The 22,754-nt window shown below is 37.6% G+C and overlaps 3 protein-coding genes across 3 annotated transcripts; 1 reads left to right on the top strand and 2 right to left on the bottom strand.

Annotated features, from left to right (window-relative positions):
- Positions 1-149: 149 nt before the first annotated feature.
- On the bottom strand, positions 150-5,450 carry LOC111233129 (phosphatidylcholine:ceramide cholinephosphotransferase 2-like). The gene is made up of 6 exons (XM_022760887.1): positions 4,745-5,450; positions 3,477-3,594; positions 3,327-3,384; positions 2,431-2,526; positions 2,032-2,198; positions 150-1,851 (listed from the first exon to the last, which is right to left on the bottom strand). Exons 1-6 carry the CDS (start codon positions 5,284-5,286, stop codon positions 1,678-1,680), a joined length of 1,155 nt encoding a protein of 384 aa, XP_022616608.1. The 5' UTR covers positions 5,287-5,450; the 3' UTR covers positions 150-1,677.
- Positions 5,451-12,148: 6,698 nt separating this feature from the next.
- Positions 12,149-18,712, top strand: LOC111233136 (aminoacyl tRNA synthase complex-interacting multifunctional protein 1-like). Its single transcript, XM_022760895.1, has 7 exons — positions 12,149-12,231; positions 15,865-15,959; positions 16,244-16,357; positions 16,920-17,105; positions 17,242-17,441; positions 18,172-18,343; positions 18,444-18,712. Exons 1-7 carry the CDS (start codon positions 12,200-12,202, stop codon positions 18,608-18,610), a joined length of 966 nt encoding a protein of 321 aa, XP_022616616.1. The 5' UTR covers positions 12,149-12,199; the 3' UTR covers positions 18,611-18,712.
- Positions 18,713-18,893: 181 nt separating this feature from the next.
- On the bottom strand, positions 18,894-20,920 carry LOC111233135 (GTPase IMAP family member GIMD1-like). Its single transcript, XM_022760894.1, has 4 exons — positions 20,845-20,920; positions 20,104-20,269; positions 19,654-19,916; positions 18,894-19,215 (listed from the first exon to the last, which is right to left on the bottom strand). Exons 1-4 carry the CDS (start codon positions 20,899-20,901, stop codon positions 18,940-18,942), a joined length of 762 nt encoding a protein of 253 aa, XP_022616615.1. The 5' UTR covers positions 20,902-20,920; the 3' UTR covers positions 18,894-18,939.
- Between the last annotated feature and the right edge of the window lie 1,834 nt (positions 20,921-22,754).

The following is a 22,754-nucleotide window of genomic DNA, read 5'->3' as shown; positions in this document are numbered from 1 at the left end:
ATTATCAACTTCCTGTAGTTAAAGTATCAAAGTGAAAGTCCTCCAAGTATCTAAATGAAAGTAAACACAACATCAACCATCAGCAGCAGCTGTTGACTGAAAATAAATCTTTTATTATCAAACATCTGGATTGTGACACTGCTCACGTCAACATGTACAGATGTGAGTGTTGCAGTGTCGAACATCAGGTAATATGTTTACAAAATTAACTCTGTACTACAACAACAACAACAACAACAACAACAACCTTCATTAATCCGACTTATATTCAGCAGCATTTTACAGGGAGTTTTTGGTTGAATCTAACGTTAACAGGCAGTTTTTGTTTCAATAAAAAAAAAAACACAACATTAAAAATACTTTACACTTTACTTGAAAATATAACTTAACAAAGATCAAGTACTGGAAAACATATACAACAACACTCATAACTTACACTCATTAACTTTCATTCAGATGACGAGTTAGCACTAGGAATGCTATGTCGCTAGCTTTGTTAGCTCTGTTAGATTTGGTTCAAAGCATGAAAGAATCCCAGACGTTTAAACAGTCAAGTTGGTAAATTTATCTTTCATGTACGCTAAACATTTTTATCACTTTAGTTGACATTAATCTTCAAAACAATAGTTTAGCGTAACGAGCTAGCATGTGGCTACTGCACTCAATTAAATAGCACAAGCTTTCACTCTCACTATGATGAAAACCCAACTCAAGTTAACACAAGGAAAGCTAAATGGCTAGCTTCCACGGCATTACTCATCAACACAATTGTTTAGCATAATTAGCCAGCATGTGGTTAACTAACCCAATTCAACAATTTAAGCTTTCACTCTCACATTGATGTTAGCTTTGCGAATGTTAAACAACTAGCAGTTCAGCTTTCTTTTTCACGTTAGCTTTGGTCCTAAATCTCTAGTTAGCTTAGCTTCGCTGGCATTACTCATCAACACAGTTGTTTAGCATAATTAGCTAGCACGTGGCTAACTTACCCGATTCAACGACGTAAGCTTTCATTCTCACATTGATGTTAGTTTTATGAATGTTAAACAGCTAGCAGTTTAGCTTTGGTCCTAAATATCTGGCTAGCTCACAAACCAAAATGAAGTTACTGATTTAACAATTGGGTCGATTTGTCTTTGTTGAAATTCTTAGGCATTTTCTACATCTGAGAAGATAAAATAAGCTCAGAGTCGATGATAAATCCACATTTGTTGAATTCTGACTTCAGGAATCACAGCAACAGGTGGTTTTTGTCTTATTATTATTATTTGATCAGATATATATAATTTAATGATCATTTTTGTGAGTAGAAAACTTTTTTTTGTTTATTTTATTAAATTAATTTATTTGAAGAAATCAAGGGAATTTCTCAAACTCAGATATAAATTATTTTAAGTATCATATTGTATTTACTTCACCACCTTCGTCCTTTGATGTAATTGTAATCTTCTGTCAATGTAAACGTAGTAACACCTTGTCTGTGCCTCCTCATCTTCGTGGTGTCAGTGCCTCCTCGTCCTCAGTAACCAGGACAGAGGTGGAAATGTTGCTTCTAATAAATAAACTGATGTTAAATCTCTCCGTCCGTCTGTACGTCCGTCCTGTTGCACAGGAGTCGGGCTGGAGGAATGCAGTTTCATCAGCTCAGGTCACATATCTCCTCCCCCCTCTGTCTCCTCACTCGTCCCTCCCTCCCTCCACCATCCTGTACCTCTGTCTGCAGGACGAAGGCAGGGCCACCGGCCACGAGAACACGATGGGAACGGTCGTCTGGACGTTCTTCTCCAGGAAGTTGAAGATCATGTTCCACCACGTCCTCGACAGGTAGTTGTTTGGAGCCTGACGCAACGCCTGAACAGAAAAACACAGAATTAATGATGTTAAATTACTAGAGGTGAAAGAATTAATCAACTCATCCGTTCATTCTTCCAGCAAAAATGGCAAATTTTATATAAGTTTAATACTTCCAGCAGAGGGCAGCGTGAGGTCATGGCAGTGTGTGTGAGTGTGTGTGTGTGTGTGTCCACATACATGCGTGTTGGCCATGGTGTGGTACCACCAGAAGATCCTGGTGGTGATGAAGTAGGCGATGACCACGTCAATGCTGTAGTGCTCGTGGCCGATGAGGATGCAGACGACCCCGGAGGCGCTGAGCAACCAGCAGGTCCAGTGATACCACCACATCCACCGAGGAGAGTCTGAAAACACACACACACACACACACACACACACACACACATTACATCACAACGTGTTCATGTAGCACTACGGTTTATCACACCGCTCAGTGTTTCCCTTTTCTGCGTTTTTTGTCTTAGAAATGTTGAATTTATTGAATATTCATGCGAGTTTTTCCATAAATAATCAATAAAGAACCAATAAAATGTACAAGGTGAATAGAATCAATCAAAATGAAAATTTTGTACTCACACTCTTTGATGAAGAGGTAGGAGAGAGTCAACATGACAGTGTGACCGCTGTACAGGAAGTCTCCACACATCAAGTGAGAGCCAGTCATCGACAAACCTGAACACAACAAACACACAACGTTAGACACAATATGAAAAACCTGCCAGACACTGAACTAATATGATATAAATTTTACAATAAGACTAACCTTATAAAGGATTTATAAACGGTTTATAATCAGGTTATTAATTCAGTTGTTAACACTTTATAAATCACGAATAAACAAGTTACTGGTGACTTTTAAAAGGAGCCTTATTGTAAAGTGTAAAACACATCATTAATCGTTTATTAATGAGTTACAATTAGGCTTCTTTTACCAGTTATTGTAAGATTAATGAGTAGTAAGCATTAACTTGCCAAATACTGAGCTGCATCAATGTATAAAAACTGTTATAACTTGTTTATAATTGTTCATTTATCATTTATAAAGTGTTAACAACCAAATTAATAACCTAATTATAAACTTTTCTAAGGGTAGTCTTATTGTGAATTTAAGTTGACATTAATCTGCATAACAAAGGTTTAGCATAATGAGCTAGCATGTGGCTACTGCGATCAATTCAATGACACAAGCTTTCACTCTCACAATGATGAAAACCCGACTCAAGTTGAGGAAAGTAACTCGCAGTTTCAGCTTTGGTCTTAAATCTCCAGTTAGCTTAGCTTCGTTGGCATTACTCATCAACACAGCTGTTTAGTATAACTTACTAGCATGATGCTAACTAACCCAATTCAATGACACAAACTTTTATTCTCACACTGATGTTATTTTACACAGTTAGCAGTTTTTTTCCATTAAAATGTATAAAATGTAGTTAAATGACACATTGAGTTCAAACAGACAGTTTGGGTTTTACCTCCTCCGGAGATCAGCCTCAAAATCCTCCAGATTTTCCCTGTTGAGTCGTTGTACAGCTGCTCACACACAAAGACACAATGAACAAGATTTACAACAACAACATTTAACAATAATGCACAGTGTGTAAAGTAAACAGGTGTGTTTTTACCTTCGGAGCGCAGACCATATGTTTCCCAGGTACAGGCAGGGTGGTGATGTACATGGTGACGCAGCGATACATGTAGAGAGTCCCGATGAGGAAGAAACAGCGACGACCCACGATAGCTCTGCAGAGAGGAAGAGTTATATAGAGTTTGTCTTTCCTCCTCTGTGATTGGTTCATATTCCTCTACAGTCCAGGTTATTACTTGGCCAAGTCTGAATACAAACAGCTGATGCAGCAGCAGCAGAAACTCATTTACCTTAGAAAACAGTAAAACTCAGTAACAGGTGTCATGGCGGACTGTCAACAGTAAAACAGTAAGAGACACTTGTATTAAAATGACTTCTTCTATAAACATAACTGTGATGGAAACAGAAGTTCCTGCTCTCAGCTTGAATCATATAAAATAATTTTAAACCAAACGACCAGTGTGATAAAACAAAAAAAATCACCAAAAATAAGCCTTAAAATGAAAAAGTACCTATAGATATGAAAAACCACGTTTAATTTTATAGATTCATTTAAGTATTCTAGATTGTTTTATCTCATTTTTACTTTACCTCAATGTCACTTTTTTCCAACGTTGTAAAACTTTAAACCTCGTCTTTTAAAGAACTTTGTAACTGTGTTTTGAAAGGTGCTACTTATATAAAGCGTATTAATTAATATTTTATATGATTAGAATTATTAAATGTGATCCTTTGAAATGTCAAAATTCTTGGTTAAAATTGGAAACTCAGAGTCAACTTTCTGACGCCTCCACAGAACGACAGCACAGTCCAACTGATAAGAACATTTACATAAACACAAATCATGAACTGTGTTGGTCACCTTCAGTTTCAGAACAGGATATTTTACAGTGTGAAAATAAACTCAACATTCTCTGGTTGACAAATGCTAATATTTCTAAACGCACCACTTCATGGAATTTCTTGTTAAGTCAATCCGCACTTAAATTAATGGATCGTTACCAGCTAAACTTTACTGCTCTGGTACTCGTCATGCTGTACTTGTATGTGGATGGGTTGACAATAGTTTGTGTTTCTGTGGTTCCAACATCTCCAACAGAGTGAGACGTCTTCTCTCTAGAGGGTGGCATCTTGTCAATAATTTAAAGTGATCAGCTTAAAGGTTTATTAATCAGGACCTTCAGTATTTGGATCAAGTGGCTCATGATAAATAGCGTTTGACAGATTTAGAATCTACAGCTGTTATTTCAATGTGACAGATATTTAATCAATATTTAGGTGACTGTGGGAAACAGCTGATCGTACTTGTGTTTGAGGAAGATCCACTGGACGAACCAGAGTCCGACCAGGATCAGCCCGTTGACCTCTGTGACGGTGAAGGCCCAGGGCACCCGGTCCACATAGTCGAAGAATTTGTCGGGCAGAGGCGGGCTCACCGACTTGTCAGGGACCCTCTCGTGGACGATGGTGATGACGACGGTGGTGAAGATGAGAGTGAACAGGGCGTAGAGGAAGGCCACGCCCGTCTTCCACCACTCCTTCGGGAGGTGGTTCGCCCGCTCCTCCGACACGGTGATCTTGACGTAGTCGCAGTGTCGCCGCAGCCCGCTGCTCAGGGAGTGGATCAGCTGGTTCTGTTGCAGCAGATTGCTCAGTCTGCTGCGCTCCTGTTTGTTTTTGCCGTCGTGGGCGTCGGCGGGCGGTGTCGGCAGGGAGGTGAGGCGAGTCAGGTTGCCGTTAGCGACCCTCGGAGGATGATTAGGCGTAGGGGGATTTGTTGTGGTTGCAGTAGCTTCCACATGAGGTCGAACATCTTCATGGTCCTGGATCAGTTCTGACGCCGCCATTGATTGATTGTTTTCCCTTTAGGAAGTCTGAATGATCACCTGATCAATAGGTTTTCACGAGATCTCAGTTCCACAAATATTCCTCTATCAGGTATCGACTGCTCCTGTCTGTTTCAGGTGTGACCGGTAATCCAGTATCAGCGATCAATATCAGGCATCAGTATTCCAGCAGCAGTGATCGACTCCTTTGGTCTGGTCAGGCAGTGATCACAAGGTCAAGGATCACAGATACAGACAAATCAATGACCTGATCAATAGCAGCAGACAAACCGGTGAGGTCACAGAGCAGGCAGGTGATTGGTCGGTCCGGTCTGGTCAGGATTATTCAAACACAACAAACCTGAAAAACAACAACAAAGATTTTCAGTTTCAGTTTCCTGTTTCCCACATTTGGAGGTTAAATGAACTGAATCAATGACCAATATTCACAAGAGGTGTTTTGTTCCAACAGGTCGACTAACTGTATAAATTTCTAGTTTTTAATCAAAACTTTAAATTTAATCAATAATGAAATGGATCACTAGTTCCAGCCATATTTTACAGGAAGGGTAAGTGAAGTAATAAAATTTTAAAACAGAAAATACCATTAAAAAAAATAGTGAGTTTCTCTTCCTAATGCAAAACTTAATTTACATTTTCAGATACATTCAGAAAATCTCACTTTTCATTCACTAAGCTTTATTTTCCACTTCTCTCTTGTTAGATGATCACGTTTCTTCCAGCCTCACACACTGGCTCTGTAAACTGGTTCTGTGAAGTTATTCAGACGCAGCAGCACTGACATGCGGGCGGTCTTCATTAGTGAATGGAAGGAATCGTGAATGAACCACACACCTGCAGACACCCGACTCTACTGAAATCTACTGGAATTCTCTTATCTCTGAAGATAATCAAGTTCAGGTGGGGTACTGACCTGCTTCACACACACACACACACACACACACACAGACACAGACACAGACACACACACACACACACACACACACACTGATGTTGTCTTGAGTGTTTGACTTTTAGTAACCTGCGGAAGACACTCCTTGTAAAAACAGAAACACACCCACACCCACACACACACACACACACACACACACACGTGTTTGACTTCTGAACAGAACGAGTTCAGCAGAGACGTCCTCATAATCAAACAGAGCAGCTGAGATCTGCATTAAAAGCGGTTTGTTTTCTTTAACTTCCTCTTGATTTCACTTATAAACTTAATTCTTCCCGTCTGTGATTCCTTCACTGTAATTATCACTTCAGGCTCGAAAACCCATTTACGATTCATACACTGTTCGTGGTTTTAAAAGCACCTGCTCATCTGTCTACATGATATCCATACACTGATTGCTGAGATTTAGGTCAAGACAAGAGCAAACAACCACATTTAAACCAGTCTTGGCCATTTACCTCCATAACTCTGCGCTGCAGAAATCATGGTGTCATCTCTGATAATAATCTCACCCTAGATAAACTTCTGCTGCCACGATTTCAACTCTGAACGTGACCAGATGTCACAGGTCCTGGCTACCTGTTGCTTTTACAATCTGTTTTCAGCTTTTATTGATGACTTACAAAACCCTGAGGTGTGTTGTCTAAGGCTATCTATCGTGACCTCTGGTCGTTCCGAGGTCTAGACTGATAAACAGGTGAAACAGCAAACTCTCTCATCTTTTAAATCCACATTTTAAAAAAACAAAACATGTTTAAACTTGCTTTTCAGTAATTTAACTTTAAGTATTTTGTTTTTATAATGTTATTAGTTTTATTGCTCTCGGTTTGTTTTATTCTCTTTGCTTTTTAAAATCACTTTGGAAATGTGTTTTCAAAAAGTAAATGTTTTATTGCCTAATTGAAATAAAATGAATAAATAAATAAATAAATAAATAAATAAATGCTTGCTAATCATTCCCTTGATAAATTAAAGACACCACTTTAAAAAAATAAAGGGAATAAAGTTGATTCTTCGTATTCTACTGCAAACTTCACTTATATTTCAACAATTTTTGCAGCTGTTTGATAGAGTCACTTTTCATTCGTTTAACTTTATATTCTATTAATAAACTGTCAGATGATCAACCTCAGACAATAACTCTGTGACCTGGTAATTCTTAGTTTGTAAATCAGAGGAATTGTTAATGAAGTTCTGAACTTTACGCAGGAATTTTATCACCACAATCAATTCAGTTCATCTGAAGCTCTGAGAAACTGTTGGATATCTGTCACTACTTTCTGAAATGTAATAATCTGAACAGTGAATTGAAAAGAGGGGAAAAGGTAACGTTGTACTGATAAACTGAAACTGCTGCAGATTGAGTTAAATTGTGAGTCACGTCTCTCTCTCCTGCTAAATACCTCCTCTCCCTGCCGCCTCTCTCACAACATTTCACACACAAGTGAATGTGTGCTGATGTATAAGTGAGTGTTTGACTGTCTGTTGGCGTCTCAAGTTAAGCCTTCCTGCACAAACACACCAGTCAAATGCTTTTAAAAACACTTTCTGTTTGTGCACCTGAAACCTGACAGGCAGGAATATTTAGACAGTGACACTAAATGAAAAGCTGTTTTATAATCAAGAGTCAGATTAATTACTGCCAGGAAACATCCTGTACCTTCTTACGCAACAACTGTGATGCAAGAGAATACATGTAATTACAGGTGTGTGCGTTTTAATCTCTACAGGTGCCTAGGTTCTAGATTGTAGATTTTGTTGTTAAACGAAGTGTCAGAAAATAGTATAAAAAGCCCATTTATAATTTCCCAGACCCCAAGGTGATGTCTTCAGATTCCTCATTTTATCCAACCAATAGTTGAAAACTCCTCACATAAAAGCAGTAAAATTAATGTGTAAATAAGAGAATAAGTACAGAAAACAACTTATATGACCAACTGTAATTACACTGTGCCTGGGTTGACGCTTTAAGTTTAATTCCAAGCCATGTGATAAATAAATGCCTTCGCAACAGCTAAAACATTCATTTTAGTTGTTAAAGATGTTGTTCAGCTGCTGCAGTCGTCCACATAGCTCAACACTTCAGTAACACGTGCTAGTATTTTGATTTCACCAGCCGTTTAGTGACGTTGCAGTGTTAAATACTCATCTCTAACCGGCCTTGTGCATGGTTTCTCATGTCACATCCTGTTTACAGCCCTAACAGAATAAGACAGACATTAACCCTTAATCAAATTGAGACCATGGGAATTCAATTTCTCCAAATTAGTGCTGATTCATCGACACAAGACAGACACGGCGGAGAGTGTTACAGAGCTGCAGCTAGCAAACTGTTCATTTTGTCCAACTGATAGCGAAACAAGGGTGGCAACTAAGGTTTATTTACAGTATTGATTCATTTCTTTATTGATTTGGGTTGTTAGGAGTCAGGAAACAGTGAAAAATACTCATTCACAACTTCTCAGAGCTGAAGTTTCCAAACTATTTTTGTCCAACCAACTGTTCAAAACCTAAAGATATTCAATTACGATGGTATTAATGTATGAAAGCAGCTCAATCTAGTAAATGTGTCCTTTCTGCCTAATAAATGATTTCAAAATTAATCGATAATTAAAATAGTTGCACATTACATGATGTGTAGTCATTTAAAAATTACGGCCAAGTACTCAATTCTCCACATGTGAAAATCTGGAAGCTGTGAATTTTTAGGGAATTGATTAAAACAATCGGTTAACTGGTTAGCTAATCATTTTAGCACTAAATAAAAGTAACATAAAAAAGGTATTCCTTTGACCTTAAAGCACTCACATTAAAGACGTGGAAAGAAATGAATGTTTGGTTGGCCTATGTTCACCAAATTAATACAAAATCATTATTTTTCTGTTGATCAACTGTTCAGTTAATCGGTTTAGCATAAACTAAATGCAACAATGTAATTTTATAATGAGGTGTAACAGAGAAAAGTTCCTCCTCACGTGTGATAGGTGGATATTTTCTGGGCCTGTTTGCACCAAGTAAATGACTTAAACTTGAAAACTGATTATCTGTGGATCGATAATTCGACTAATTCACGTATTGTTTAAACACGTTCGTCTTTCATGTAGGCCTACCACTAAATAAAAGGAAACGCTTAGTACGCGTCCTTCATTTTGACGCAGACAGGAAGACATATATAAACACACCTGTCGGACGGTGTGTGACACGTTCCTGCTTCTTTCCCTTTAAGTCTAAAAGCAGGTAAAAAACAACAAAACAACAAAAACAAACACTAACGGTTTGTTTTCTCTTCGTGGAGACGAACAGAAACAAACTCACCGCTTCAGCTGCAGCTTTTCACTTCTTCGGCTCAGTTCTCGTCACTTGTTCGACTCCGAAATCTCCTCTTTTTTTTCTCCTTCTCTCTAACTGTGAGCGCGTTCTCGGTTTCTCCGTCTGAGCGCGAGCGCGAGTATCGGTGAAGAAAACCCCGCCCAGCCTCCCGCCATTGGCTGGTTAGAATCCAAATATGGTTCGGCAGCTTCCGTCGACGCAGCCCCTCCCCCCTCCGCGCCCTGCTGACTCACCTCCGGAGGTGACGGCGATGATCCACCTGAGTTCGGCTCTCCACTCGGGATTTTCCGTAAAATGGAGGGAAATCGTAGAAATAAGATCGTTTCGTAGGAAAAGACAAAAAAAAGTAAAATATAGGATTAGTAAAAAACTAAAATTGTCGTTGTTAGTCAAAATTTATCCTTTCTTACTCATTTAATTAAAAATAAAATAAAATTGAATTAATTAAATTATGACATAAAATATCAACAATTTGACTCACTAAATTATAGCAATGAATGAATGAATGAATGAAATTTTTATTATGTGTCCAGACCACATGAGCTTACAAGACACACTAAAATTCATTTAAAACATAACTGTTTATTTATATTATTTATTATTATCCAATGACATAAGTCAAAATGTTTGTATAAAATCTGATACTATTAGGAGATGATGGCAAAGCACAATTGTGACTTTTAAGTTCATATTGTAATATTTAGTCAAAATAATGAGATAGTCAAACTCTTATGTTATGACATACTACACATGTTTCACATGTTTCAATTACAACGTGGTTAACTTTGATTCATACCTCTGTCGAAATATCAAACCAGTAAGTCAACATTTTTGCATTCAGTAATTTTATATTTTGTGTTTTTTTATGTCCATGCTTTATGTCTGATTTAATCTTTGATTTTTTGTTAGTTTTTTCGGTGAATACTTTGGAGTGTATTATGTATAGCTTGTTTTATGGCCAAATAAAACAATTGATATACACTCTAATCTGATTTATACACAGTAAGTTTTGTATTGTGTTTGTTAATCAGCAGTCTCAGCTCTGTAATTTCCTGCAGCTGAATTTCTATAGACAGAGTCTGAAGAGGCAGTAAGTCACAAATCAAACAGAATGATGAAATATGGCTGATGACTGATATCATCTATACAAATGACTCAGGGATTAACTGTTTGAAGTTAAAAGTCACTTCCTGTCTGTCGGCAACTCCCTAAACTGACTGTTTAATCAAATATTGGATTATGGCCTGGGATGTAGAAGAAAGAAGGTTTTAGTGGCACTGAGTTTACATTCAGCAATTACTCAAATTACACATGGTGAGTTTTTATAAGAGTGGTATATGTTAGACAGTCAGTATTGTTGAATTTGACAGGAAGAATTTAGTTAAAATAGGAAGTTGCCCATCAGAATTAAATATTTGACAGAGCTATCATTTGTAGAAAATATAACTTAGCAGATAAATGTGTGTGTAACATGTCAGGAAAAATAATATGAAAATGAAATTGATGTTTTTGTGGTGAGTCATACATTTCATTGCGAGAATGGGGTTGAAATGGAAGAATTTGGACTTGTGACATTCATATTTCTAAAATATTGACAATTAATGGTTTCAGGGTTCATCCTTTATTTGCTGAAGTGAATTTCACAAAAATATGAAAATTGAAAATATACAACATTACAACCCAAACCTTGGATTCAGGCATTTAGAAAACACAAGCTGATAGATGAGTATCATAAAGATTACTGAAATGAAATAAAGTGAAAGTTAGTGTTTAGTAGTCATGTAGTATCGATGTTTCTCCACCAGAGGGGGCTGATTATCTACTGAAAAACACACTGCCGTGACTCAGTGTCACGTCACACCCTCGATATAAACACATTCTCTGCATACTGAATACTTCAGTGACACTGAGGGGAGTTTCTATCTTACAGGAGGGAAAGTAAAAGTAATGCATATATTCCACTAAATATCAACACATTCTGGAAACAAATGTCCTGCTGTGAATCAAGAAAGTGCCAGAGGAAAGAGGCTGGTTTCTGCAGCAAGACTATGATCCTGAGCAGACCTCAACATCCACTATGAACATGAAGCCCTAACCTAAACACTGAAGATCTGTGGACAGATCTGAAAGAGAAGATACTGAAAATTCCTCATATATAGTGAAGTAATGTATGTAATGTATGTAGCATATATATATATATATATATATATATATATATATATATATATATATATATGTATATATATATGTATATATATATATATGTATATATACACACAAAAATAATACTAATGATACTAATAATTATATTCACTTTAATAGGCATGTGACCAGTTAGTGGAACTTGATTTTTAATTGAATTTATATTTATTATAATTTATTCTTTTTTAATATATTTATTATAAAAGATATGATATGTAGACAGACATGTAGGTTTCAGTTTCCATTAAGAGGGAAATCACAGAGCCTGACTCTAGTATTTAACTGGGAGGTGTTTGACCTTTGACCTCCAACCACGGGTGGTGTTGACTCCAGCTGAAGATGGAAGGAGACAGCTGACAGAGAGTTTGTCTCAGCTCCAGACGGACTCTGAGCTTTCTGTTCCCGACCGGCTGAACGACAACATCCTGCGACATGGACAACGCAGACAACCTGTTTCATCCCAGGTACGACCCACAAATCTGTGTTTCTGTGTTTCGTCTGATTTTTTCATGACTTTTCCACAAACTGACTCCCTTTTCTTTGCATGTCAAGTGAGATGAGTGTGCCAAAACTTTACAAACAGACGATAATCTCCTTGCAGAGAGCACTGCAAAGTTAAATTCCAAAATTAAATCTGTTTGGTGATTTAATTTTTTCATTTAAACCTCCACAGCTACATATGCTTCCTTTCTGTGTCCAAATCATTCTTAAAATATTACATTGTTGTAGATTGTTCTCCTTATTTAACATAAATAAAAGGGATTTTATGTTATTTTTTCTTTGCAAAACAGTTGAATTTACTTTGTTCAGACAGAAAAAAGCTGACTATCATACGTTACTTCAGTAAAATGCTTTATAAACTCAAAAATGACATGAATACGTTAGAAATTTGTAAAAATAAAATTTGGTGTTCTGAGTTTTGTCTTGTTATTTAATGATGAAATTTGTTGTTGTTTCCTTTCAATTCATATTCCTTATTATTTCATTTGGTGTCAATATTAAATATCAGTGTGTGCAGGCTTGTTTTACTATACTTATGGGGTCCAACAGCTTTGTGGGGACCCCACTAGTTCAAATGAAGGTTAAGACTTTAGGATTATGTCACATTTAGGTTGAGGTTAGGTATTCAATTGTGGTTGTCATGGTTACTGTAAGGGGCAAGGGAATGCATTATGTCAAGAATGTCAAGGATGGATCCCCACAAATATAGTACAACACTGACCTGTAAGTGTGTGTGAGTGTGTGTGTGTGTCATACCATTTCGTGTTATTTATAGCACGAGGTTTGACTGCAGCTGTTGCATCTCTTCCTACATTCAGTAGCTTATTCAGCAGCTGCTGCTCACGTGTGTGTGTGTGCTCGTCTTAATCACATTGTGAGGACATATGATCTTTTCACACACACACACACGCACACGCACACACACACACGCACACACATTGTGGGGACCCGACCACCATTTGGGGACAAAAAGCAAATCCCAACAAAATGAATTTAGAAATTTAGAGTTATTTAGGATATTACATTATACTTCACATATATTGACATGTTCACATTTGTCTGTGATTATGGTCAAAAATTTTATGCCATATGTGGTCAGGGACAAATTGTAAAATTTCAGTCGTGAACCCTCACCACTGTGAAAAGTATAATTCAAGATTTAGTTTCCAAAGGATGAACATAATCCAGATGTGATGTCTTCCTAAGTGACAAAAACATGTTTAGCATATGTGATTTTATGTGGTGCCATAGTGATGATGAGCTAGTTGGTTAAATGAGCTAACTGCTGGCAAATTTCTGAGCATTTTGATCTCAGGACTGTTAACTTTATTAATTTAAGAACCCATTTTTACATTTTTCCGATCACAAAGAAATCAAATAAATGGACTAAAATAGATTCTACAGAATAGAACATACCTGTGCAACATGACAAAGAAAATTTGCCTCTAATGGGTTTTGCTGTTTAAATATTGTGTGTGTCAGTGACAGTTGATTGGTTGAGTCTGTTTGTTTATGTAAATCTTAACCAGAGTTACAGCTACAGCTACAGGGTGCGTCAGTAGCTTTCTGTTTATCATTATGCAAATATCCTGGTTTCAATAAGCCTCTCTCTCTCTGTCTATGTGTGTGTGTGTGTCCTTTGATGGTATTAATATGTGCTTTTCTTTATCACAGATAACATCTATCGAAACTTCAGTGACAGCTCTTTCTATGCTTTCATGTCTCAGTCTCAGTTTGAGTGACATTCTCAGTTTCTTTTCATGTGGTTCAGCCAAAATCTCTTATCTTCAGTCCTGCGGTCGCCCCAATATACAACTGTCATCTCTCTTGTGAGGAGAAGTTTTTGATGTAGAAGTATTATCAACAAAATGTGAAACAAAAGTAACGACATAATCTCAAACAGCACCTTTCGTACTATTCCATAAACTTATTTATATTATTATCACTGATGCATTTATGTCTGGGCAGCATTTCAGTCGTAGCAGGTCAAGTTACAGATATTTGTAGCTTCTTTCTAAAAAGTTGGGAATGTTGAGTTTACAAAAACCTAAATATTTAATTACCTACATTTAATTGAATCCTGAATTTATTCTTATTTTGCAAGGCCTGTTTTTTTAAAATGTTTTTTTTAATGTTGAAGAAATGAGTGTCTGAAGCTTGAAACAAAAAAGAATAATGCAGGTAGTGGCTGAAGAATTAGCAAAAAAATGAAACAAGTTGATTACAATAAAAACATGTTGAAATAGTCCTAGTCCAAGTCTACAAGCAGCTTTTTCATGTTTTATAAGAAAACAAAACTTTAATATTAAGTATTTCACTCTAAAATGTAGTAGATTAGAAGTATAAAGTCGTAGAAAATGAAAAATACCTTGGTCATCAATATCATTAGACATGAGTGACCAAAATTCAAATTCAGGGCAACATCCAATGCCAACATCAGTTTGATGTATTACACGTTGATATTTTGTTGGTTTTAAGTTGTGTTGTTAAGTAAACAAAATCCATTGTCTTCCAGATGTCTCACGCCATATTTTCACATATAAAATACGGAAAATACAGAAAAGCCTAAACCAAAACCCAACATCTGCTAAACATCACATTGTCACTAAGCCAACATTGGGTTTTCATTTCCAACCAAACTTTAATGTCTTAATGACATTAGAGTCCAACGTCTGTCCGATGTTACATTGGCATCCAGTGCATGCTGGGTAAACCACCTCCACTTTTGCTCACTGTTGCTTTGTTTTCTCTTCCAAATATATTCATCTAACATGTTGAAACAAGACCCAAGAAACAAACAGAATTATTCTTTAATTTAAACACCTCAGAAAAATTACAATAAAATAAAATTAAAGTAAAGTTAAAATCAACAGAAAGATGGTTTAAATACCAAATTGAATTATTTTAAACCTATTTAAATAGTCTAATTTCTTCAGATAAAGTTGTTCATAATAGTTTTAATAATCATTTATAGGCTCCAGGTAAGCAGTTTATCATCATCCACCAATAGAGTCAAGGAAAACTCTTTGATGCCACTTTATAAACAAGAGCTGCTGAGTCTACCAGCCACCAGCTGTGTGGTTTAATCCACCTGTCAATCAGGTGAACAACAGGTAGAACTTTGAAGTGGATCGAGACATTTTATACTCTCTCCCTGTGTACGTGTGTGTACGTGTGTGTGTGTGTGTACATGTGTGTACGTGTGTGTGTGTGTACATGTGTGTGTGTGCATGTGATAGTGTGTGTGTGCACACTGCCCTCTGGCAATGGCAAAATCATTCACATCCTTTCCTCTAAGATATCATCTATATAAACGTTTTATTGGTGTCTTTATGACATCATTGCCTGTGTGATTTGCATCCTGTCAAACATGTCGGAGTCTGTCTATGTTTTTCAAACACAAACTGCAGTGTCATCATGAGCAAGTCACTCGTCACAAATGGTCAAAATATCTGTCGAGACTTCTTAAGACTTGACAAGTTTTCATTTCAGTTTGTTTCTGATTTGGGGCTTTCTATAGGAAAATGGACTGTCTCCATTTCTCGTGTTTCCTGCTGTTTTGCTGTCTAACTGCTGTTCGTTTGTCTCTGTCTTAGCCTGGCAGCGGCTCTAATGAAGCTTGATCCAGACGATGGCGAGCAGATCATGGAGTATTTTAAAACTCATGCCCTGCTGAGCAGAGAGAAAGCACGTAAGAGCAAATACAGGAGGGATAGGAGAGGGTTGATGTGCTGCCCTCTAGTGGAGAATATTATATGGACAAAGTTACAGACAAATTAAGGAAATAGTCAAATAATCTTAATGATTATAAATGAAAACTGATCAAGAATCATGAGCCAAATCATTTTAATCCAAGACCATGTCAAAAGCCAGAGAAACTTTAATTTAAGGCTCATGTATTTGTGACTGAATGAAAATCTGTGACAAAACCTCGAAAAGCAAAGTTTTGCTGACTTTACTGTGTGTGTGTGTCAGTCCTGCAGGCATCAGTGAGAGACCAGAAGAAGCTGCTGGTGGAAAACGCCAAACTGAAGAAAGACATCGAACAGCTGCGAAATCAACTGCAGGACAAACAAAGAAGACGCACTGGTAACAAGACAAAAAAACATTATTAAAGTTTTTTTGACTTTCTAACAACATATTCCCTTTACATAATAACCTCACTTTCTAAAACTACTGCTACTCTCCCAAAAAACACTTTTCCTACTTTCAAAAATGTTATTTTCAAATTATCCTCACTTCTCTAAAAATGTCCTCCCTTTAAGAAAATGTCCTCACTTTGCACAAATACTGTTATTTTATGTCCTCACAATGTCTGAAACTGAAGGTGGTCCCCACAAGAATACAAGTACAAACACACACACACATACACTGAGACAACTGTAAATGATTTTCTTTCCCCCTGAGCTGGTTCAGTGTCTGACTGTGGTCAGATTTAAATTACAGAAAACCAAAGGAGAATATTTACAGCGGAATTGTTTTTTTTAAATTTAATTTAATAAGAACTTTATTGAGTCAAAATCTTTAGGAGTTTTGTTCAAAAGATAAAACACAGCCAGATACATTAAAATAAATTCCTGCATTTATTTTCTGTCAAGACAACATCAGTTAAGAACAATCACATCTCTATCTGCTGTTCTCCCTCTCTCAGCCAGGGCCTTGCTCTCCCCGGCCCCGCCTCCTGCATCTCTTAGCTCCACCTCCACAACACCTGTCAATCAACCTGCCTCTCCTGCTGAAGCACTGGCTGCTGTTCCTACGAATCCTCATCCTCCCTCCACTTTCTCACAAGATCGGAGAGACAGACAGAGCAGGAGGAGGAGGGGTGACAAAAAAGGTGAGAGGAGGGTAAAGGGAGGAAGGAGGGTGGAAGGGGAAAGGAAAGAATTAACAAGGGAATAAAAAAGAGACAGTAAAAGCAAAGATGGAATGAAACTTATTTATACTTATTATAAACTCTTTCTCTCTCACAGCTCGTCCCAGTTCTGATCTTCTCTCTCTGGGGGCGGAGCCTCGGGTTGACGTGTCTCGTCTTGACCTGAGGGTTGGACGGATCCTGAGCGTCCGCCGCCACCCGCTGGCTGAGACAATGTCCATCCAGGAAGTGGACATGGGAGAAAACGCCCCCCGGACGGTCGTCAGCAAGCTGGGAGGGAAAATACACCTGGAGGAGGTAATACATGGTTTATTCTCCAATTATTATAAGTTAATAAATGCCAAGACTTTATTATCAAATTTCAACTTACTTTCGAAAATATAACAAAAAAAATGATATGACTTAAAATTATTGTGACATGAATTATTACAGCTTTTTTTATTCTTCAAATATACTGACTTTATTATTTCGAATTACAATTTTATTTTCAAAATATTACCATTTTATTTTCCAATTAATATGGCTATGAAATATTATCACTTTTTTCTGAAATATTACAAATTCATTTTCATAAACGTGTTACTTTATTTTCACATATTATAGCCTCATCCTCTGAATATTATGACCATATTTTCCATTTGACTTTTTTTTAACAAACTATTACAACTTTATTCTTCAAATATGACTTTTTTTTGCAAATGTTATTCCCAACATATTACAATCTTATATTCAAATACAACCTCTTTTGCCAAATATTAAGACTTCACTTTTAAAGTGTGACAAACTTATTCTCAAATAAGACTTACTTTTTACTATTAGAACCATATTCTCAAAATTATTACGACTTTTTCATGAAATAATCTGTCCTCTCTTCTTCTCTTTTTCTAATTAATTGTTTCTCTCATCTTTTTCCTTCTTCCTTGCTTTTATTTCTTCCCCTACCTTATCCTTCCCTCCTTCCTTACTCAAAACTTTTATATATATGTATAAATATGAAATATAATATTTCACCCCTCTCTCTCTGCAGCTCCAGGGTGGTCTAGTTGTGCTACTATGCAATGTAAAGGCCTGTAAGATGAGGGGCGTGGCCTCCCAGGCCCGCCTCCTCTGTTGCTCCACCTCTGACGACTGCATCGAACTACTCGCCGCACCCATGGGCTCCACACCTGGAGACAGAGTCACCTTCCTCAACTACCCTGGTAACCATGGTTACAACGATGAAATTCTAATAGAAAATGACAGAAAATGATAAATGCATAAAACAAAGTGAACGTCATCTCTCTGTCTCTGTGTGGTCAGGTGACCCAGACAGAGAGCTGCCGTCCAAGCAGAGGGTGTGGGAGCTTCTTCAGCCCGACCTCCAGGTGGACTCCAGGGGTGTGGCCAACTATAAAGGTTGTGGGTTCGAGGTGAAGGGGAAGGGGCTGTGCCGAGCCCCTTCCCTCACCAACTGCATCATCAGGTAGACCTAATGAGGGCCCCAACACACAGGGCAGGACGAGGTGAAGACATGTGCAGAGTACTTTTATTGTGAAAGGCCTGGTCTGCTGTGGCAAGGCAGCAGCAAAATTCAGCTATGGATGACTTAGCCAGTGTAGCAAATGTTACAAGCTAAGCTGTTAGCTAATGAACAGAAGAAAACATGTCTTTACAATTCTGTTGTTTATTGATTAAAAACACTTAAAACCACGATTGTCAGTTTCCTCAAGTGTTCTTGTTTACATTAGACATAAAGAAAGGGACGCCCATATTTGGTGGAATGTCAGTTGCAACTTCAGGTGACCAAAATTCAATATCAGAGTGAGACGTCTGTCCTGATGTTCAGAGCTCTGTGATGGTTCCTGGCTGAGAGGTGGAGCACTCGGTCTCTCAGCGGTCGTCCGCTGATTGACGGCCAATCGCAGCTGTTGTCCAAGAAGGAGACTCCACCCACCACCTTGCTGGCCAGAGTTCCCGGCCAATCAGTGGCCTCTGTTAGGTGGCCAGATGGGCGAAGACCCACCTTCTTCAGGTGGTCAGCTTCTGTGAGGATGAGTAAGGCGTGGTGGCGCCAATCTGGACCGAAGAGACTCTGAACACCAAGATGCACATTTAAAACACACAAAATCAGTACACACACAATGTCGAGGTGGTAGTATTGAGTTGTATTTATTCTGGTACTGGTACTTAAGTAACTCTTTTTAGTGACTGTACTTGTTGGCGTAGTTTCAATGCAGGCGACTTTTCACTTTTACATGAGTAGATTTTTATAGAAAAAACATTACTTTTACTTCCCTACATTTGGATACATCCATCACAATGCTTTAATTAATTAATTAATCATTATTATTATTATCATTATTATTATTTAAGGTATTCATGGACATTAAGAGGCTGATTCCAGGTCTGTTGGCACAATGCCAGTTTTGACCTCCAGAGGGAGCTAATGATATTAACCATTTAACTCCTCATGGTCATTCATGTAGCCTGACAGCAAATTCTGCACGTGTGTGTGTGTGTGTGTGTGTACCTCCACACACTGCTCCACATGTGTGTTTTCATGAGGCAGGTCAGTCCTCGCGACGAGCACAAGTACGTGCACGCCCTCAGTGCAGAGCTCGTGCACGGTCTGTGGGCATGGAGGCAGAGGGGGTGTGTCAATCACTCTCAACATGAGGTCAGACTCCGCCCCCTGTCGTCTGAAATACCGTGGGAAATTTCGGCTGAGGACTCGGTACTCTGTCGTCACGGAAACACCAGAAATGCAGGCACCTGTCTGGAATTCGTGTCCACCTGCCGAATATGCAAATTCATAAATAGAATTTTAACTTTTTGAATATCAAATAAATAAATAATTAATTTAGTCATAGATTTCATTTTTTTGTGTTAATCACATTAAATCTTTGGAATATAAAAATATTCATAATAATTCATATAAAGTTCAGATTACTCCTCTCATATTAAACAAATTTCTACTGACCAATCAGAGAATTCCCCACAGAACTTCTCCCACTTTGTCTGTCGCCTAGCAACAGCACATTCAAGGCCTGCACTTTCTGCTTGTCGCCGCTGTGTTGACGACTCCAGATACTAAGAATATTAACGAGGCTGTTTCCATGTTGACTGCGCTCACGGCCGTGATCCATCTAAGGATATGAGGGAATACATTTTATAAATAAATATTAATATTCAATATTTAACAGTATTTAGCGGGTGACTTCATACTGAATACATCACTTTAACATTACATTCATTTTTGTCATTATACAATTCCATTTATTCATTCAATTTTCAGTTTGGAATAAAAACTTAGTAAACTATTGCTTTAAATATGTATATTAAAAAAAAATCTATAATAGGAAATACTGATGCTTTATTCAGGTATTGGCCCCTTTGCTGATGTTTTAACCCATCATTTAGAAATGGAAAATACTGATCAAATTATAAAGTGAATCAGTGAATTTTCAGACTCAAAAACAACTTATAGTAGCACAATTTAACAATAATCCATAACTTTCTTTTTTGTTCAAATCATTTTCTATCACCACAGTCAGCAGTTTATAAAGAGGTGACTACCTCTGGAGTTAACCCAAAACTGATCTAAACCTGATTCTATAGGTGGATTATAATGAAATAAATACAACAGTTGATGCACCTGCTATAAAAAAGTTTAAGAATCAACTTTGTAATTGCGTTACACAAATCAAAATGCAAGTCTTACCTGCTTTATCGTAGCAGAGGAGGCAAGCGGAGACACATTTCCTGGACTAATTTCCATGGGGAGTTGTATGTGTGTGTGTTTTATGGTTACCAGTTAAATTATAACCAGTCCTTCCCATCTGTCTGTCGTTCTGTAGCTTTATCAAGTTGTAAAAGTGACAAACATCCGTGCAGTTTAGATTTAAAGGGACACATTAAAAGGGAAGTGTAGTGTGTGTGTGTGTGTGGAGGTCCATTTTTGCTTCTTAAAAAAAGTAGAAGCTAATAAACACTTTGCTTTGACCCTGTGATCAAACCTCAGTGTGAATGTGCATCAGCTCTGTCAGCGCTCTCTGTGTTAATAAAGTTTGAGTTAAAACTGCCCACACAGGCTGCTGCAGAGAGCAACATCATCATCTGTTCACAGTTTATCTGAAACCAGAGATAAAATAATCTGAAGCAGATATTATCATCATCAAGAGGCCACACACACACACACACACACACACACACACACACACACACACAAACTTGCCTTTATACACTTGTGGGCACCTGAGCAACGTTAAAACCAACTCACAACCTTCAAATGCTACTTTGAAATAGTGATGACAAAATGTCCTCACAATGTAGAAATGTCCTCATTATGCAGAAATGTCCTTACAGTGTGTTCATGTCCTCATAGTGTGGAAATGTCCTCACATGTCAGCTTCACCCCCACCACACACACACACAACTACATCATCACCGTCAACATGTGGATGTGTTTTCAGTCATTTCAGCATGTCCGTGAATGGCATGAAGTTATTTTTTGGTCTCAGATGTAATCCACAATCATCTGAAAACACAACAACAACTGGTGACTGAGAGCAGAAAGTATGCGCTAATGTACTTCACCTTCGTAATCATATTATCATTGGAAACAACAAGGAAGACTAAAATTGTGACATCAAGGAAACGGGGAAACACAGATGGCAAAGTGACGATAATGCAGATAAGTGTGTGTGTCACTGATATATACTGAACATGTATTAACAGGGAAGCTGGGGAACACGTACTGCAGAATGACACAAGCATGGAAAACATAGTGTGTGTGTGTGTGTGTGTGTGTGTGTGTTATCTTTATAACAACCATACCCAAACTCAGGACAGTGATGCCCAACAGCTATCAACCACAAAGAGGAAACACACATACGCATTCTCTCTTGTTGTCAGTGAGACTACAGAAGATCAAAATCAATTCTAGGAAGGTTTAGGGAAACACGAAAAAAATCCCCACACATGGTCAAACACATCAGCACGTACGAGTTTTGTCCTTCTTGTGAACTGTCCTCACGACGATTCAAATGTCTAAAATGACAAATGTTTACTGCAACAAGGAGAGAACAGTTTTTTTTTTGTTATTTACAACATTTTTTTCATCTGTGTCGTATAATTACATTTTGATATGTCAATGCATATAACGTAGGAAATGTAATATTTGTTGGTGCCACATTAATTCGTCTTTATGTTTTTATTGGACAGTTTAACAATAGCATTGCTTCTGTCGACTTTACACGTCACTTTTCAATTAAAATAAGTCATGATATTAAGAATGAAAGTCAAAAGCTGTGCTGGTGGTGTGAGCAAGAACACAATAGTACTCCTGGCGTCAGGAATTTGGACTCCTGAGTTCAATGAGCAAAGGTTGGACTTCGAAGTACGCAAATCTGAATTTGGCATATTCTGTATTATAAAACATTGTTCTTGCACTGCAGGGTAGCTAGTTAGCATTAGTATTGCAGGACAGTGTAAACATTAAAACATGTAAGACTGATTTATTCAACAAGCAACACAGAGGAGATTCATGGTTTATTTTTCAGCACTGTAAACAAGAAAGAAGATTTTGAGGCTCAGTTTGACAAACATCTCTCAGGTTTGGCTTGGATTGCC

The sequence above is a fragment of the Seriola dumerili genome, unplaced genomic scaffold (genome assembly GCF_002260705.1).
Source record: "Seriola dumerili isolate Sdu_G_001 unplaced genomic scaffold, Sdu_1.0 BDQW01000372.1, whole genome shotgun sequence".
NCBI lineage: Eukaryota > Metazoa > Chordata > Actinopteri > Carangiformes > Carangidae > Seriola > Seriola dumerili.
This window is presented reverse-complemented; position numbering and strand designations above follow the sequence as displayed.

Bases quoted from the DNA above. Each gene is read 5' to 3' on its own strand.
- LOC111233129 (XM_022760887.1), bottom strand. From the start codon at position 5,286: ATGGCGGCGTCAGAACTGATCCAGGACCATGAAGATGTTCGACCTCAT. The intron at 3,385-3,476 runs GTAAAAACACAC...GTGTGTGAGCAG, and splicing joins ATATGGTCTGCGCTCCGAAG to CTGTACAACGACTCAACAGG. The intron at 1,852-2,031 runs GTATGTGGACAC...TTTTCTGTTCAG, and splicing joins ACACCATGGCCAACACGCAT to GCGTTGCGTCAGGCTCCAAA.
- LOC111233135 (XM_022760894.1), bottom strand. From the start codon at position 20,901: ATGGAAATTAGTCCAGGAAATGTGTCTCCGCTTGCCTCCTCTGCTACG. The intron at 20,270-20,844 runs GTAAGACTTGCA...TCATATCCTTAG, and splicing joins CCTCTGCTACGATAAAGCAG to ATGGATCACGGCCGTGAGCG. The intron at 19,917-20,103 runs GTCAGTAGAAAT...CATATTCGGCAG, and splicing joins TGTGGGGAATTCTCTGATTG to GTGGACACGAATTCCAGACA.
- LOC111233136 (XM_022760895.1), top strand. From the start codon at position 12,200: ATGGACAACGCAGACAACCTGTTTCATCCCAG. The intron at 15,960-16,243 runs GTAAGAGCAAAT...TGTGTGTGTCAG, and splicing joins GCTGAGCAGAGAGAAAGCAC to TCCTGCAGGCATCAGTGAGA. The intron at 16,358-16,919 runs GTAACAAGACAA...TCCCTCTCTCAG, and splicing joins CAAACAAAGAAGACGCACTG to CCAGGGCCTTGCTCTCCCCG.